Source organism: Onychomys torridus, chromosome 7 (genome assembly GCF_903995425.1).
Source record: "Onychomys torridus chromosome 7, mOncTor1.1, whole genome shotgun sequence".
NCBI classification, from domain to species: Eukaryota; Metazoa; Chordata; class Mammalia; order Rodentia; family Cricetidae; genus Onychomys; species Onychomys torridus.
In genome coordinates, this window is record NC_050449.1 from 49,620,543 (window position 1) to 49,638,216 (window position 17,674).

The window sequence follows — 17,674 nt, forward strand, 5'->3', positions numbered from 1 at the left end:
TGGTTAGAGCTGTGGAAAGAGAAGGTAAGGAGGCCAGGAAGAGAGCAGCTCTCACTGCTAAGGAGAGGAAAACAGAGAAACTCAGCATTCTACACTGGCTGGTGCTGTTTGGGAAGCTGCAGAACTTTTAGCATGTGGGCCTCAATAGAGGAAGTGGGTTAGTGGGGGTGGGCCTTGAGGGTAATATTCCAGTACTGTTTCTAGTCTCTCTCTGTTTGCTGGGCCAATGACACATGAGCAAGTGGCATCATATTTCTGCCACCACAGCCATAATGTCTTCCCTTCATGATAGACTGAAATCTCAGACAATGAGTCAAAATAAGTCCTCTCCATCTTAAGCTTAATGTGCTTCTTGTTATATACTTGGCTACCGTGTCAAGGAAAGCAATTAATGTAAGATCTAAGAATAAACTATTGCTGGGCGTGGTGGCAAATGCCTTTAATCCCAATACTCAGGAGGCAGAGGTAGGCTCCTCGGTGAGTTCAAGGCCAGCCTGGTCTACAGAGTGAGTTCCAGGACAGCCAGGGATACACAAAGAAACCCTTTCTCTAAAGATTACAGAAGAATGCTACAAAATGTAGCAACCTCAAGGAAAAAAAGAAAAAAGAAAGAAAAAACTATGCTTTCTATTTTACAGAGGGACACTAGACTTAGAAAAGGTATGTACAAGGGCTAACGCAATTTAGTCAATATGCAACTAAACCATAAATTACACCCAATTCTTTTGACTTTAAAACCTAATTCTTAACTACTTTGTCGAAAGGTCTCAAAAATTCTATATGGAAACCACTGTGGGGGGTGCCGCTACAAATATGGTTTCCCAGAGCGCACTGCTGGCAATTCGAATTCTGTAGGTAAGGAAAAGGACCAAGGAACTGGTTGTTAGTGGGGAACCTTCAGGTGTTTATGGAATAGCTCATCTGTAGATCAGAATGCAGAAATTCCTCATTGATCACACTGTCTCCCAGGAAAAAGGCAGTTGAGGAACATGATGTAGGGGCTCTCTGGATTTTTTTTTTTTTTTTGAGACAGGGTTTCTCTGTGTAGTTTTGCGCCTTTCCTGGAACTCACTTTGTAGCCCAGGGTGGCCTTGAACTCACAGAAATCCGCCTGGCTCTGTCTCCCGAGTGCCGGGATTAAAGGTGTGTGCCACCACTGCCCGGCTGGCTCTCTGTAATTTATATTTGAGGACAGGACAGCAGAGATGAGTAACCAAGGATACCTAAGGATACCTGTGCCTTTAGGAAATCCACTGTGATGATCTACAATCTCAAATGCTCTAGTCTGCCTCCTGCCACTGAATATATCATGATATAATCTTTTAACAAAATCAAAATCACCTATAATGACCATTACTCTCACACAGGATTTAATTATATATTACTATTTTACAGGTCATTTTAAACAAAGGTGTGTTTATATTATTTGGTATTCTATGACCCTTTACAATAAACATTGTTCATCCTTATATAGTCTTTATAGTCACTACTTTTAATGGTTACAAACATTTAATTGGGACAATGTGCCATAATTTATTAAACTATCTTCTTAATATCGGGAGCTTAGTTTGTTTCTAATTTTGGCATCACTGAAATTCTTGAGGTTGCTACATTTTGTAGCATTCTTCTATAATCTTAAGAGAAAAAGATGCTTATATCTTTGAAGTAACGAGAAAGAAAATATTAAAGTATAGAACCTATCTAAATATGCTTAGGCTAATGTCCAATATTAAAGAATAATAATCAGGTCGGGCGGTGGTGGCATACGCCTTTAAACCTAGCACTCAGGAGGCAGAGCCAGGCAGATCTCTGTGAGTTCGAGGCCAGCCTGGTCTACAGAGTGAGATCCAGGACAGGCACCAAAAACTACAGAGGAAACCCTGTCTCAATCCCCCCCCCCCCAAAAAAAATCAGTAACCTATAGAATGTGGACTACTTTAACAACAATAAATTGCCTAATTGTATTTAAATGCACTCTACAGTTTATGAAAGCAGTTTCACTACATAACCATGTGCACTGTAACAATTTTATGAGTAGACATGGTGGCCAGCTTCTGCTGATGTAAAAACCGAAAAAGTTCCTTGACTTATTTAACAACAGAGATAAATTTCAGAACATGGGCCCAGATGACTCCAAAACTTCTGTATTACACTGCCTTTTAATTTAAGATCAATACAAATAAAGCCATTCATGATGAAGAAAAATTAGAATAAATGAGACAGAAAAACCTTCAAATTCAGTAAAAGTCCCAAGTTAAAACCACTCATTTTACAACAAAGGCTAACACTGACACCTGCTATGGATTGAGCTGTCTCTCTGAATTCCTGTGTTGAAGTCCTAATTGTCAATATGAGTGTACCCAGAGATAAGGGCAATAAGGAGGTAATTGCATTTAAACAAGTTATGAGTAGGAACCTGATACAATATCATTGATATCCTTGCAGCAAAGAGACACCTGAAGGCTCACCTGCTTTCTCTGTGATGTCAGGATGCACTGAAAAGGTGGCTGTCTACAAAGCCTGAGAAGGCCTTCACTAGAAACCAAGTCAGCCACAACCCTGTCTTTAGGTTTTCCAGACTCCAGAATTCAAAGAAAATAAATTTCTGTTAAGCTATGGAGTCAATGACAATTTTCTATCAGCTTAAGTAAACTAAAACTGTGGGGATGCCATTCCAACAATCATTAAGAATGTTCTAGAAGCAGCCTTAGGACTAGGTAGATGCTGAAGGCATTTAGAGATGTGTGTTAGAAAAGGCCTGGGTAAGTATGAAGTGACAGCTTCAGCAAATATAGACATTAAAGGAGATGATAGTGAGGTCTCTGATGGAAATGAACACGTTATTAGAAACTACTAGAAAGGTGACTCATGTCATAAAGCAGCAGAGAACCGGACTACACTGTGTTCTAGTGGTTTGTTGAGAAAAGAATGTACTAGAGGTAAAGTTGGGTTTTTAGGTGAGATGCTCAAGTCAGGCGTTGAAGGAGTACCTTTGTTTCTCCTGACTGCTTATAGGACAATTGGAAAGGGAAGGAGATGAAGACTGTTTGGTCTCTTCATGTAAAACGCATGATGCTTCATCTTCTGTTTTGCTTCAAGATAGGGTCTCATGTAGCCTTAGGTTGGCCTCAGACTCTACATAGCTGAGCTGAGGATGGCTTTTACTCCTGATTCCCCTGCCTCTGCCACCTGTGTGCTAGGATTACAGGTGTGTACCACCACACCAGACTTGGAAACTTGCTCTTTACAGGACACTAAGAGTGTGTGCTAAACAGCCATTTGATAAGGAGGTCCTGGGTATAGCTCATAGACTTGTCAGCAGAAGTCAGGAACAAGGACAATATTATATTAGCAGAGACTGCCAGTTTGGGTACAGTCTTTGTCCAAAGGGGATGAAGAAAGTGGAATGGCATGAAAAGACTGCCAGATAGCTTGAATTCTACAGGCCTGCTCCATAGAGCTCTTTGGCTGCATTATTTTTTGAGGAAAAGGAAGAAAGCCATGGGGTGATAAAGAGATTGAGACTATTGCTGGAGAGATGGCTCAGAGGTTAAGAGCATTTACTGTTCTTAAAGAGGACCTGGCTTTGGTTCCCAGCACTTGTATTAGCCAGCTCACAACCATCTGTATATCTCTAATTCCAGGGAACCCAATAACTTCTTCTGGCTTCTGCAGGCACTCACACACATGGAATGCACATAAACTCATGTAGGCACACACACATACCACTTACATATTTTTTAAAAACTTAAAAAATAAGATATCAATGCTGTTCTTCTTACTAAGGGTCCAGTGAGTAGGACTATTTTCTTCTAGGTGTCAAATGATGAGCCTCCTCTCTAGACTTGGAGAGCTGGGAGGTGGGGGACAATGAATAGTGCTTCAGGGTGGGAAAACCTTTTTGTGGAACCATATGAGTGACAGTATCAAATGAGGGTACCTTTTTGAGACATATGAGTTAAGGGCATTTAAGATTTGCTAGACTTGGACTTCTATACCCATCTTTTCTCCTTTCTTCCTTCTAATTTCTCATATTTCAGGATGGAATGTCTATCCTATTCCTGGGCACAATATTTGGAAAGCAAGTAAGTTGTCTGGCTTTACCCGGGTCACAGATAACAATGTTGCGTTAAGATGAATCACACCTTAAGTCTCATCTGTATCTCATTTATATAATATGTAGATAAGACTTTAAGCGAGGACTTTAGAGTTGATCCTTGGGAGTAGACTTTAAGGTGATTGGGATGTATTTGCCTGTGACACAGAGGAGCTTGAGAGTGAGGGAAGGAGGATGAAATCCTATGAACTAAATGTGTCTTCTTCCAATTTACATGCTGAAGCTTTAAAGTACAATGAGACCATATTTGAAGATACAGCCTACAAAGAAAGAGATACTTAAAGTTAAATAAGTTATATGGTTGGGACCTGGATACAGCAGGACCACTGTCCTTTTAAGAAAAGACACCAGAATATCTGTTATCTCTTAGTGACACTCATAACAGTGTGAGGACTCAGAAAGAACAGTCCTTATCAGAAAATAACCAAGTTAGAACTCGTGACTTTGGACTTTTCAGCTTCCAGAAACATGAGAAAATCAATTTCTATTGTTGGGCTAGGGATTTAGCTTGGTAGTAGGATGATTGTCTAGCACACACAAGACCCTAAGTTCAATTCCCAACAACACACACACACACACACACACACACACACACACACACACACACAAATCCTATTATTTAAGCCACAGAATCAATGATATTTTGTTATGGCAGTCTGAAAAAGCCAACACAAAGTAAATATTTTGATAGTTTACCACTACAGTGAATAATTAGGTATGGTCCTTTACCTTTCAAATTGGCTTTCTTTTGCAATATTTTAAGAGACAAGTCCTATCTATTAGGCTACTAATAGAGTCCACTAATACGGAAAAGGGGTGTGTTAAGACAAACACTAGAAAAGGAGTTGTGTGGGCCAACTGGCAGTTCTTTTGCTCATCTCTGCAAATGTAGGGTTTTCAAAGTTCTCAGAATTTACTCCTTTAAGGTTGTATAATCAATTAAGTACTTCTGGAAATGCCCAGAACACCTTCAAAAAGACATTTATATTCAGCATTTAGTATAAAGCACCCTTTCCCAAACCTGCCAACAACTCCCAGTACATAATCACTTGCCACCTGTTCTTTTGAGATTGCTTTTGTATTATTACAAGCAAAGAAATCAATACTACACCATTGATTTAGGAAAGAGACAAGATTGCGTGGCAATAATACATAAAGTTAGTCAAGCCCCACTTCTCAATTGTTTTGAAAGAACAGATACTTTTATGCCTCTTTCTGAAATAGGTACTCATTCTGCATTGGTGATCTGTAGCAATAAAGACCCAAGATAGATAAGGTACTATAACCCCAATTGATATAATAGCTCTTGAGAGCTACACAGAATCTCAAAATGCCTTTTTATACTCAATAGTAATATATTAACTTGAGTCCATATCTTCTCTCTACAGTTTGTCCCCGGGTTTAATTTTTAAAATGTAGGCTGCAGCAGAGGGTCAAGACAGTTAGCAGTGGAGGTGTTACAATTGCAGAGAGCAGCTGGCTGAAGAGCTGGTCCAACATATATATGTCTTGATAGGCAGGTAAGGCAATTGTTTACCTTATCCATTAATTTACTAAGACACCATCTGGTCCTTCTAAGCCAAATTAACATGTAAAAGTCATTAAGATATGTTAATTGATTTTGAATCAGTGAATAGACTCAGTAAAAGGAGGTTATGGGAATGGAGAACATTATACTGAGCTTTGTGCTTTTAAGACCTTCCACTTGGATTATCTCACTTGATCGTCACCTTAGTCCCATAAAGTACATAGCTTATCATTTTAAGCATCTGAAAGAAGAGAAAAAAAAATCTTTGAGACCCAAAGATTTTTAACTCTCTTAAAGTAGGGAAGCAGCCAAAGACAGCTTACTTAGCCACACAATAGCCCCAAAGACGGGTATTATTACTAACAAAGCTTCGAAGTAGTGAAGTCAGGATCAGAAGGCAAATCTTTTGGAGATCTTAGTCCATGCCATAGTTGTTACACTCATGAGACTTGTGTTGACTGTTACAGTGAGTATAACCAGACAGGAATGTGCTGTCTGGAACGGTTGACATGCATTTTAAAAAGCAACAATAAGATAGACAAAGCTTATCCTTTTTTTTTTTTTTAAAAAAAAAAAAGATTTATTTATTATGTATATAATGTTCTGCCTGCATGTATCCTTGCAGGCCAGAAGAGGGCACCAGATCTCATTACAAATGGCTGTGAGCCACCATGTGGTTGCTGGGAATTGAACTCAGGACCTCTGGAAGAGCAGTCAGTGTTCCTAACCTCTGAGCCATCTCTCCAGCCCGACAAAGCTTATCTTTGCCTATCTACACAGTCAGAAATACCTGAGGTTTTTTAAAATGACAGTTATTGGGGTGCGTATGTCAAAGTTTAGGAGTCCACATCCTCCTTCCACTAGCCCAGGGATTGAATTCATCAAACTTAGTCTTCAGCCTTGCTGGCAAGTGCCTTTGTTCACTGAGTCATTTTGCTGGCCTGATATCTATGCTTAAGTCCTAGCTCTACTTGTGACCACAAGCAAGTTAGTTACCTCACTGAGCAAAACCTTCCTCATGTGTCAAATGGAGAAAAAGATCTTGACCTCATGAGCATGGTGTGAGCATTAAATATTAGTTATCTTTGTCTATAAAAGTGTTTCCCAGGAAGCAGAGAAGTCATAGAGGAGGGGCAATAAGGATCTCATACACGGTAGAGATGGAAATAAGGAATGAAAGATATACAACAGTCTCTCTTTTTTTTTTGAGCTGAGGACTGAACCCAGGGCCTTGTGCTTGCTAGGCAAGCACTCTACCACTGAGCTAAATCCCCAACCCCCAACAGTCTCATTTTTATAGGCAACCACTGCAAACTGCCAAAGCTCAATGGCTACTTCTTTTAAGAGGAGTCTGTGACAATGTTCATTCTCAATGTGAGGGGTTTATAAATATGGGAACACACCTCTGGGTATGACTATGAGGTTTTTTGTTGTTGTTGTTTTTTTTTTTTTTTTTTTTTTTTTTTTAATGAGGGTGTTTGCAGAAAGGTTTAAAAGAATAGAAAGACCCACCCTGAGTGTGGGCAGGACAGTCTTATGGACTAGGGTCCCAGACTGGAAAAGAGGAAGAAAGTTAACTGAGCATCAGCATTCACCTCTCTCTGCTTCCCGACTGAGGAACAATGTGACCAGCCAACCCACATGCCTGCTGTGTCTTCCCCACCATGATGGACTGTATCTCCTACTGTGAGCCAAAATCAACCATCCACACTTAAGCTTCTTGACAGGTATCTGGCCACAGAAATAACTAATACACAGTCCTTCTAGACTCTTGCAGATTGTTCCCTATTCTCCTTAATGTCTATTTTTCCTTTCAATAATAAACCTGCTTATTAGGGTATATCTGCTAATGCAGGAAGCTCACTCACTTTCACACAATGGAGAAACTGGAGGAAAGAAAGTGGGAAGGAAGAATGGATCCATCTCAGTAATAAAGTGTTGACTAAGATTAAGATAAGGCCAGGCATGGTGGTGCATACCTTTAATCCCAGCGCTCACAAGGAAAAAGCCAGGAGATCTCTGTGAGTTTGAGGCCAGCCTGGCTTATATAGTGAGTTCAAGCCAGCCAAAGCTACATGGTGAGACCCTGTCTCAAAAAACCAAAAGAATGTTTGAAAAAGTACTGGGTGGTGGTGGTGCACACCTTTAATCCCAGCATTCGGGAGGCAGATCTCTGTCCCTTTGAGGCCAGCCTGGTCTACAGCCTGAGTTCCAGGACAGCACAGGGCTACACAGAGAAACCCTGTCTCAAAAAACAAAACAAAACAACAACAACATAAAGGGAAAAACGAAATTAAGGTGAGATTTTCCCTATTTTCTTACCTTGACCGCATAGTTATTGAGTGGGTCTTTTGCGTATGAGGCAGTGTAGTAAACTGCGTCTCCAGCTTCGCAGCACGGCTTGCTACTGCTTAGCCTGAAATCTGACCAGCTGTCCACTCCAAAGCGGAGCTGGTCTTTCTGCCCAGCCATAAAGAGGTCTTCACATTTAACAGCCAGTTTCTTCAAGGTGTCTGTATGAAGGCTTCGGATTTTACCCACCACTTCTTCACGATTTTCAAGTCCTCGATAAAGTGCTTGTCTTTGTGGCTTCTGGATGCTTCGACCCTGTCTACAGTACAGACCACGCCGGCTGGAGAGGGACTCCATACTGTTGGAAAATCTGTCCTTAACACTGAGAGTGGCTAAGCTGGAGATACTGTTTGCTGCTGAAGGAACAGGTCTCTCTTTGTGCATAGGTCTCTCCAGGGAGTCACAAGACTCAATGTCCAGTCCTTTGAGGTCACAGCTAATAGAAGACCCAGCACTGCTGGCATCCCAGTTGGGGTCAATATCATAGGTGGGGTTAGCCATGACACAAAGACTACTTTCCATGGTTTTTTGAAGGTCTTTGGAGATTGGCTCTGTATTGGCTCGTATCATTTTCTTTGGCAGTGGGGGTGGTGTGGGTTGAGAAGCATTCAATACTTCTCGGTCTGTCTTCTCTCCAAAGGCAATGGCATCATCCAAAGCTCCCTTGGGATGCCGTGGATGCTTGGGAGGTATCATAGCCGCTCTAGACTGTCCTGCATTATTTTTAAAGAAGAAGAAAACAGAATTAATCAGAATTTCAACCTCATTTCATAATTGAAACAAGTAGAAATGAGTGAGATAGGCATGGGAATCTTAACACTCAGCAATGCTTTCACTGCAAATGTGAGCCAAGGAAGGAACACGGAAGGCAGGAATCCAAAGCTCAATTGGAGCAACAAATATGAATTATGTCTCAGCACTTCTTTACCAGAGGAATGTGGCACTAGTTTAGGTAATGGGCTTTGTTTCCAAATAGGAACCCAGATTCTCCAGTCCTGCCCCAATAAAGCTAACATTCACAATACCACAGTACTAAGAAAGGACAGACACTAGAAACACCTGAATTGTGACAGTTAGAGATGACAGCATTCGTGGATCAAGAAAATACTTGGGAGCATTACTGAAAACGGAATTGAAACTAGCAATGGGACCACTGTACAGAGCCCGACAAAATATTGTTCTGTTTCTTGTATTAGTACTCCAGTTTTACATTGTATATAGCACCTGCCATTACATATATGCAAATATAATGTATCCAATATTTATGTTTAGAGGGCAAACACATTAGGGTTCAATAATACTTTGTTTCTTAAAGGAAAGAAGACACTATTTTTCTAAAGACAGAAATATATCATGAAACTTGCACAAAAGCTACAAAAATTTGTCATGTTATTAAAAGGAGGCCTTTGCTCAAGAGACAGAGGGAGAGCATAATGCCTGGTTATGTGCATTATGCTGCAGTCCTAACCCCGGTATCTATGAATAGGTCTTCATTTGGAAATAGAGTCTTTGTTAATATGACCGAGTTGAGGTTAAGGAAGGCACTAATCAAATATGGCTGGTATCCTAAAAAGAAAATGCAATGTGAAGACAAATAAGGGGAATACTATGTGGTGACAGGGGCAGAGATAGGAATGCCAAAGATGGATGGTATCATTAAATGCCAGGCAGAAGCAAGAACAGATTCTACTCAGTGTCTCAGAAGGAGCATGGTTCTGTGGACAGAAGCTTCGGTTTAAGTCCCTAAACTCTCAATTGTTAAAGAATTAGTTTCTGTTGTATTATGCAACCCATTTAAGGTACTTTATTACAACAGTCCTAGGAAAGAAGTACATATTGCTACTTATAATCATACAGAGTACAGGTAAATGGATTGTGTGATGTTAATACCATTCATCTGATCTCATCTAGAATCAGCTAGGACACCTTTGAATATGTCTGTGGATTTCTGTATTGGGCTAATTGGGGTGGAGGAAGCGCTCCAAATGAGGGCAGAAATAAAAGTGAGCCGAACACCAGTATTCATCTCTCTCTACTTCCTGACTGCAGATGCAAAGCTTCCTCCTCTTTCCACTGCCATGACTTCCTCACCATGACAGACCCTCCCCTTAAGCTGGGAGCCAAAACAAACCCCTCCTCCATTATCTGTTTTGTCACAGCAATGAGGAAACTCACAAATACAGATGTTTCTGAGGACGCTAATAAGTAAAGCAGTGGTTTGTTTTGTTAAAACTACATCCTTGAAGAAATGCCAAGGGCAAGAATCAATATAAACTGTGATTACAATTACATTCAATTTCTTACATATAGTACTTGGATCAAGAATATTTAGGAGTTTAAATAAACTACTAACTACCACATACATACAGCAAACTGAAGGCTCTCCTTTCTCCACCTACAGCATACAGCAATATTTTTGTAAGGAAGAGAGTTGCACTAAACACAAACAAAAATATACAGAGAGAATGTACAAAAGAGTGTGGGGGGATTCAGATAGAGAGGAAGAGAGGGAGAGGGAAGTGAGGTGAAGGGGGAAGTGGGGGCAGGGGAGAATAAGTGGAGACTATAGAGCCTAGGGTGCAAAGGTTTTTAAGACTTTCCAGCTGGGATTTGACTTTGTGTAGTGCTTGTCCAACATGCACAAGCCCTTGGGTTTGATCCTTATTAGCATAAAACTAACTAGCTAGCTGGCTAAATAACTAACTAACTAAATTCTCATGAAGAAAAACACAGGACTAGATGGATTCACTGATGAATTCTACCAAATGTGTAATATTAATTAAATCAAAGTATTACTACCAATCTTTTGCAAGCTCTTTCAAAAAGTAGAAGGGAAGAGGGAACACTTTCTACCTTGAATTTTGTAGAAGCTATGTTACCTAGACAATCAAACCAAATACATCTAAGAAAACTAAAGACTAAGAATACAAGTGAAAAAATAGGAAGTCATTAACAATAGAACCTAGTGACATTTTAAATATTATAAATATAATAATATGCCATAACAACTTGGGTTTATCCGAAGAATGCAAGGTTGGTTTAATATCTGAAAATTAATCAGCATATGATGCTAACAAAATACAAAAGAAAAAACAATCTCACATGATCTTCTCAAATTTGTAGAAAATGTATCTGATAAAATCTAATGCCTTTGCATAATAACACCAAACAAATTTGGGACAGAAGTGAACGTTCTCAGTCTGATAGCTTCTATATCAAACCAAGAGCTAACATATTTGATGACAACAGACTAGATGCTTCCTTCCTAATGTCATAATAAAAGAACTTCTGTTATCACCATCTTTATTCTATCTTATACTTGAGCACTGGCCATGTGGAAATAGGAACAAATAAAAACATCCCAATTAGAAAGAAGTAAAACTATTCTATGTATAGATGATATAATCTTGTAGTTTGAGAAGCCATGGAATCATATGAATATCTATCAGAAGTAATATGCCATGGCTCGCCCAGATGGTAGGGTGCTTGCCTAGCATGCAAGGTGCCTTGGGTTCAATTCCTAGCATGTCATAGAACTGTTGAATGTGGTGGAATATACTTGTAATTTCAGCATTTGAGACATGAGGTTAGGAGGAACAAAAAGTCAAAGCCATCCTCAGCTACACAGTAAGTTTGAGGCCAGTGTGAACTACATGGGAACTTGCTGTGGACAAACACAAAGAAGAAAGGAATGTATCAATTTAGTGAGACTGCAAGATACAAGATCACCATACAAAAATCAATTGGAATGACTATTCTAAATCTGACATTAAAAAAATAACCCTATTTGCAACAAAGAGAATAAAGTATTAAGGGGTAAATTTAATTAAGCACGAGTTGTATGCTGAAGACTATAAAACATCACTGAAAGAAATTAAAAGTGCCAGAATAAATGGAAATTAGTTATGTTATTAAAAATCAGTCACATTATTAAAATGACTAATTTTATGCAGTCTATTTAAGCTCATGGATCAGAAACTTTAATATTGTTAAGATGGAAGTACTCCCCAAATTGACCTACAGATTTAATGTAATCCCTATGAAAATCTCAGTTGGATTTCTTGCAGAATTGATGTGGGGACCCTAAAATTCACATGGAAACATAAGCGGCTTAAGAGTGGCCAAAAATAGTCTTAGCAAATTACAAAATCATAGTAATCAAGATAATGTAGTACCTAGTTAAGAGCAAAGATATAGATGAATGGAATTGGTTTGAAATGTCAGAAAGAAATCTTTATATTAAGAGGTCAATTAATATTGACAAAGGTTGTTCAAACAGTTCAATGGAGGAAAGAACAAACAGGGTTGTGACAAGTGAATACACATATGGAAAACAAAAACAAAAACAAAGTTGGACACTTGTTTCACACGATACACAAAGATAAACTAAAATGCATAAAAAGATCTAAATGCAAGAGCTAAAAACTATGAAATTCTATTACCCACTGCTGTCAATCAAATCCAGGGTCTCAAGCATGCTCCAACACTGAGCTATATATCCTTACTCCAGAACCACGACAAATCTGATGATAGAGATTAATGGTTGTGTCCCTGAGTTGGGCAATGGTTAGTTCTAACAATTAATGTAAAACAAGAAAACAAAATAGTGTGGTAAAAGTGAAAATAAAAAGAAAACTTACATGCTTCAAAGCATATCTTTAAGAAAGTAAAAAGAAAATGCCAGGCATGGTGACACACGCCTGTAACCCGGTACTCTGGAGGCTGAGGATAGCACTGCTACATAGCAAGACCTTGGGTAGACACCAAAAGGGAGGAGAAGGAGGGAGGCAGGAAGGCAGAGAAAATAACACAGAGTAGGGGAACACGTGTTCAAATTACGTTATCTGGGAAGAAACTTGTATCTAGAATATATATAGAACTCTTTTTTTTTTTTAATTTCTTTTTCTGTTGATTTTTTGAGACAAAGTTTCTCTGTAATTTTGGTGCCTGTCCTAGAACTCACTCTGTAGACCAGGCTGGCCTCGAACTCACAAAGATTTGCCTGCCTCTGCCTCCTGAGTGCTGGGATTAAAGGCGTGCATCACCACCGCCTGGCTTTGAACTCTTTTAAAAATCTTTAAAAATGGGCAAGAGATTCACATAGACATTTCTCCAAAGATGATACACAAACGGCCAATCATACGTGAAAGATGTCCAACATCATTACTCATTAGATAATGATATAATAAAACCCTAATACTTCACATCTACTAGGAACATTATAAGAAAAATAAAAACAAAAATAATAAAAGCTACAGGCAAGAAGTGGTGAGGATGTGGAAAAATTTGGATGATCACACATTGCTAGTAGGAATCTAAGATAAAATAGCTAGCTTGGAAAACAGCCTGGGAGTTTCTCAAAGAGCAAAACAAAGGGTCATCACATAAGCCAGCATATGCACTCCTACTGAGATAGTCAATGGAAATAAAACACATGTCTATACAGAGACCAGAAAAAGTGCTTATATTGTACTGTTCATAACAACTCCAAAGTGGAAACAATGCAAATGTTTACCATCTAATGAATGGGCAAACAAGATGTGGTATAGCCACATAACTGAATGAAGTTTCCCACTTCTCTCATATTGGGTTATTTGTCCCCTTCTCTAGTGTTGGAGCACAAACCCAGGGTCTCATAAATGCTAGATACTGTACTGCTGAGTTATATCCCTGGTCTTCCTCACTCATCTTTAAACACTATTGCCTCTGCGGAGTGTTTAAGTCTACCCCCCAAACTTATTGATCCTCAGATGTGCCTTGTATATATTTTTCTCTAAGCATATATATCCTCATGTTACAGTCTGAATTCCCTACTGGATCGCTCACTAGTGGCAGGGACTGTGTCTTATTTCTATATATGAGACCAAGCAAGAATCTGGCTGAGAATGAGTGGCTAGGTAAGTAGAGATAGATGTAGATAGAAAACATCATCCAATTTTTATATAGGTCCTAGAAAAGGTTTTATGGGCTGCCATTTTCTACCCATCTCTCCAAATAAGGAAAAGCAGCAATAACTGTGAATGTGAGTAGCCTCGAGAGCTCCAGAAGCACCTTCTTTTTCTTTAAAGATTATCTGAGGATTAGGGAAGTAAGGCAAGGTGTATTACACAGTTCTTTAGTGCTTATTAGAGGTGGGAGAGGGCTGAGTGTGCAGTCTGTGCTACTTTCGGAATAAAGTTCAGACTGCCTACAAGCCGACCAAGGTTCTTTGTCTTATCTACCACTACTTCTCCACCCCTCCCATTACTCCTGTTAGTGTACCTTAGAACGGGAGTTACAGATGGCTGTGAACTGCCATGTGTGCTGGAGACCAAACCTGGGTTCTTTGAGAGAGGAGCAAAAGCTCTTAACTGCTGGCTTATCTCTCCAGTCCATATTTTTTTTTGTTCTTTTAATAGGTCTCTCTCTCTCTCTCTCTCTCTCTCTCTCTCTCTCTCTCTCTCTCTCATATTATTTTAGATTTATTTTTATTTACATGTGTGTGAGTGAGGTGTCTGCAGAGGTCTGAGACACCAGATCCCCCTTGGAGCAGAAATTATAGGAGGTTGTGAGCCACTTGATGTGGGTGTTGGAAACTGATCTCAGGTCTTCTGTAAGAGCAATACACATCCCTAACCCCGGGGCCAGTCCAGAACTTCTATTTTTGTATTTTTGCCTTAGCAAAGGTGTATTCTGTCTTTGGCCCGGCTCAGACTTTTCTACTGATGTCTTCCACTCTCCACTCTCCACCTCAAAATGGAAGCCATGACTTCTTCCTGTAATCTCTCAGCACTTCCGCGTTATGCAGTGTTTCTAGTGTTTGTATGCATCCTTTCTGAATCTCATGTGGCACAAGACAAACAGCATGTGTTACAGTAACGGCCGCTGAAGGACAGAAGACCAACAGAACTGATCATTATTCCAAATGGAAAGAGACAGATATGAAAGAATTCCAGGCCTCTCTCCTCCAACAGCAGTGCAGGATCTCATGGGAGATATGGGGATTTTCATGAGGCAATCAGGAACTTAGCCACTCTAAATGAAACCAGGAGCATTCCACAGTCCCTGCAAGTAGGTCAAGCTATCTTCTAAATCTCAAAATGCTTTGTGTTTTTGTGCTTTATTTCCACCCCAAAAGGGGAGGGGGGGCAAATTCCAAACATTTAGGTCAACGTCCTAAAAGTTTGGTATCTTAGCTGCTTTTATTTTAAACGTTTAATCCTGTACATTCCTCTGAAGTCTCCGGGATCCAGACACCAAAGCTCAGTTTTCAGCAGCAGACAGGACACCACATACTCTACATTTTTGTGGCATACCAGTTTTCTAAATGGGAAGGGGGAAAAATGTTCGATTCTAAATCTTGCCTTGCTATAGCTAAAAAGGTCCTCTGGACATTGTTTGACTAACCCAAACTCAAGCCATACTTTTTCTCAGCCTCTATGCTCTAGCTGTAATTTCTCTCCACTTAAATGTGCCTTCAGACCGGCAGATAAAAAAGACCCTGTATCATGTCACTTTCTGCAAAGCAAAGGCTGAAAATGCAACAGAAAGGGAACATTTTGATGAGACTAATTCACTAGGAATGAAAATGATTGTTATAAGTTCTTATAACTTACAAATTGGTATAGATACACAAGAAATAAGGTATCTCTAAAATAATTATTTTAAAAGATTGTATAATGGAAAAACTTAAAATAGCAATTACATCATTATAGTGATGGAAGTATTGAAGACACATTAAAAACAAACCACAATAAACGTTTGCTCGTAATCTGGTAGCATTGACATCATAGGGCCCTAAATAATGACGCATTTAAATAGGAGCTGCCCTTTGACCACAAGTTATTCCTTATTCTAGCAAGACATGGCTTCCTGGCTGACCTCTCTGGCTCAAGTCATCCCACACTCAGCTTCCGGGATGAGCTTTCAGTCCTGAGCGTGCCTCTTCTGAGAAGCCTACAGTGGCCCCAGTAAAAGATGCAGTGCTTGTGACCCGGACTCCTCTAGAGAGCAACCTTCACAAACCTTCACAAACCTCCAGTACACGGCAGTTAGCACAGGGCCTCACGTCTTTCTCTCCAAAAGATCAGGTCTTTGAAGGTTATGCTAGTGTCCCCAGAACCTTACCTGGAACCAGAACCAGTTGGTATTAAACATCTGTCCACTAAATGGCTGTATTAAACTCCCAATTAACAGAACCTATCTCCCCATTTAAAGCACAGTTCCAATTTTCATTCCTAATCTAACCCCCATCTCAAGGTAAGTAATATACATGAGAATGGGAAGAGAAGGGAATAAAGAGACAATCATGTCCAAACTCAGAAATACGCTCTGCACTTTACAGATACAGTTTACAGAACATACTTTATAGAACACCACCACTGTTCCCCAGCTTTGTCAAATGATTCGGGCCTCACATTGGCTGAGGCCAGCACTGTTCCCCAGCAGCTAGCTTCCAGGTTAGGAGGAAAGGACTGCGTCCACCAAGCATTCTTACTGTGCTGGGTGGACTGAGCACAGTGAAATATAAGCAACAACTGGCAAGCCACAGGAATAGCTTCATGTCAAAGAATAAAACTGGCTGGCCTCCAGAGACCACTTGCATGTATCCTCAAATAGACAGACCACTTTGAAGAATGCCAGTGGTGTAGCAGCTGACAGGCCCACTGTTTACACAGCCTCATCACAGAAAACCTTCCTAATGCCACAGCTCATTTATCTAGGGGTAAGTTATCTATGTAATTTGAATACTGTACTCTCTTAACTAATTCTCAGATACAGGAAACTATTTTAAAATATGAATGAAACTAACTTAGGAACAAAAATCCATGCTTTCTCTTAATAGAAATAATTACAACCATAGGAGGTATAACAAATGCTCAAACAAATGTTCAAAGCTTTCTTTTTTAGTTCCAGATAATCTTAACGGCAATTCTTTTAAAAAACATTTTATTGGATTTATTATTTACTTAGTGTGTGTGTGTGTGTGTGTGTGTGTGTGTGTGTGTGTGTGTGTGTGTGTGTGTGTTTGGGGCTCAGATGATAACTTTGGATAGCTGGTTCTCTCCCTCCACCATGGGGGTTCCAGAGATTTAACTCAGGTTGTCTGGCTTGGTGGCAAGTGACTTTACCTTGCCAGCCCTTAACTGTAATACTTTAATCTTTGGTTCAAATAATTAACACAATGATACCTGCTCAATATTTATTGAATAAATATGCATTGTGAGGTACTCTTCAGAATGCCTTCTTAAGAGCTGGCATTTTGAATGGTACACTCCATAACACAACATCAAGACCAGCAATATAAAGAATGCTATTCTTTTACAGATATCCGCCCTTCACCTTTAACGCCCACAGCAATGTACTGCAGGCAGAATGCTTTTAGATGTTTTGTATTGGTGTTTGAAGGGTGCAGCTTTAAGGATTTGCTCAAAGTAACTAAAATGAGTAATGTGGTCAGATTCTTATGAGATGGAGGCAAAATTCATATAGTTCCTTAATTAGGAAATTTATGCATTATGTCCAATATTAGAGAAAAACAAGCCAGATTAATAGATCAATAGAGCATATAAACGATGACTTGGAAAATCTCTTACATGAACTTTGCTGTGAACAGCCAGATTTCTTTCATCTGAGAATCTTCAAAAGTCAAACACAGCAGTCATTTTTAGCTCATTTATTCAAACACATTCTTAGCA

General features: G+C 39.6%; 1 protein-coding gene across 2 annotated transcripts in view; it reads right to left on the reverse strand.

Annotated features, from left to right (window-relative positions):
* The window catches only part of Peak1 (pseudopodium enriched atypical kinase 1), a 222,281-nt gene that overhangs the window by 18,871 nt on the left and 185,736 nt on the right, over nt 1-17,674 (reverse strand). For both annotated transcript variants that reach the window (XM_036193378.1, XM_036193377.1), the window contains one exon: nt 7,968-8,710. In XM_036193378.1, the coding sequence (XP_036049271.1) occupies nt 7,968-8,710 (743 nt within the window). The remainder of the gene's footprint in view (nt 1-7,967; nt 8,711-17,674) is intronic.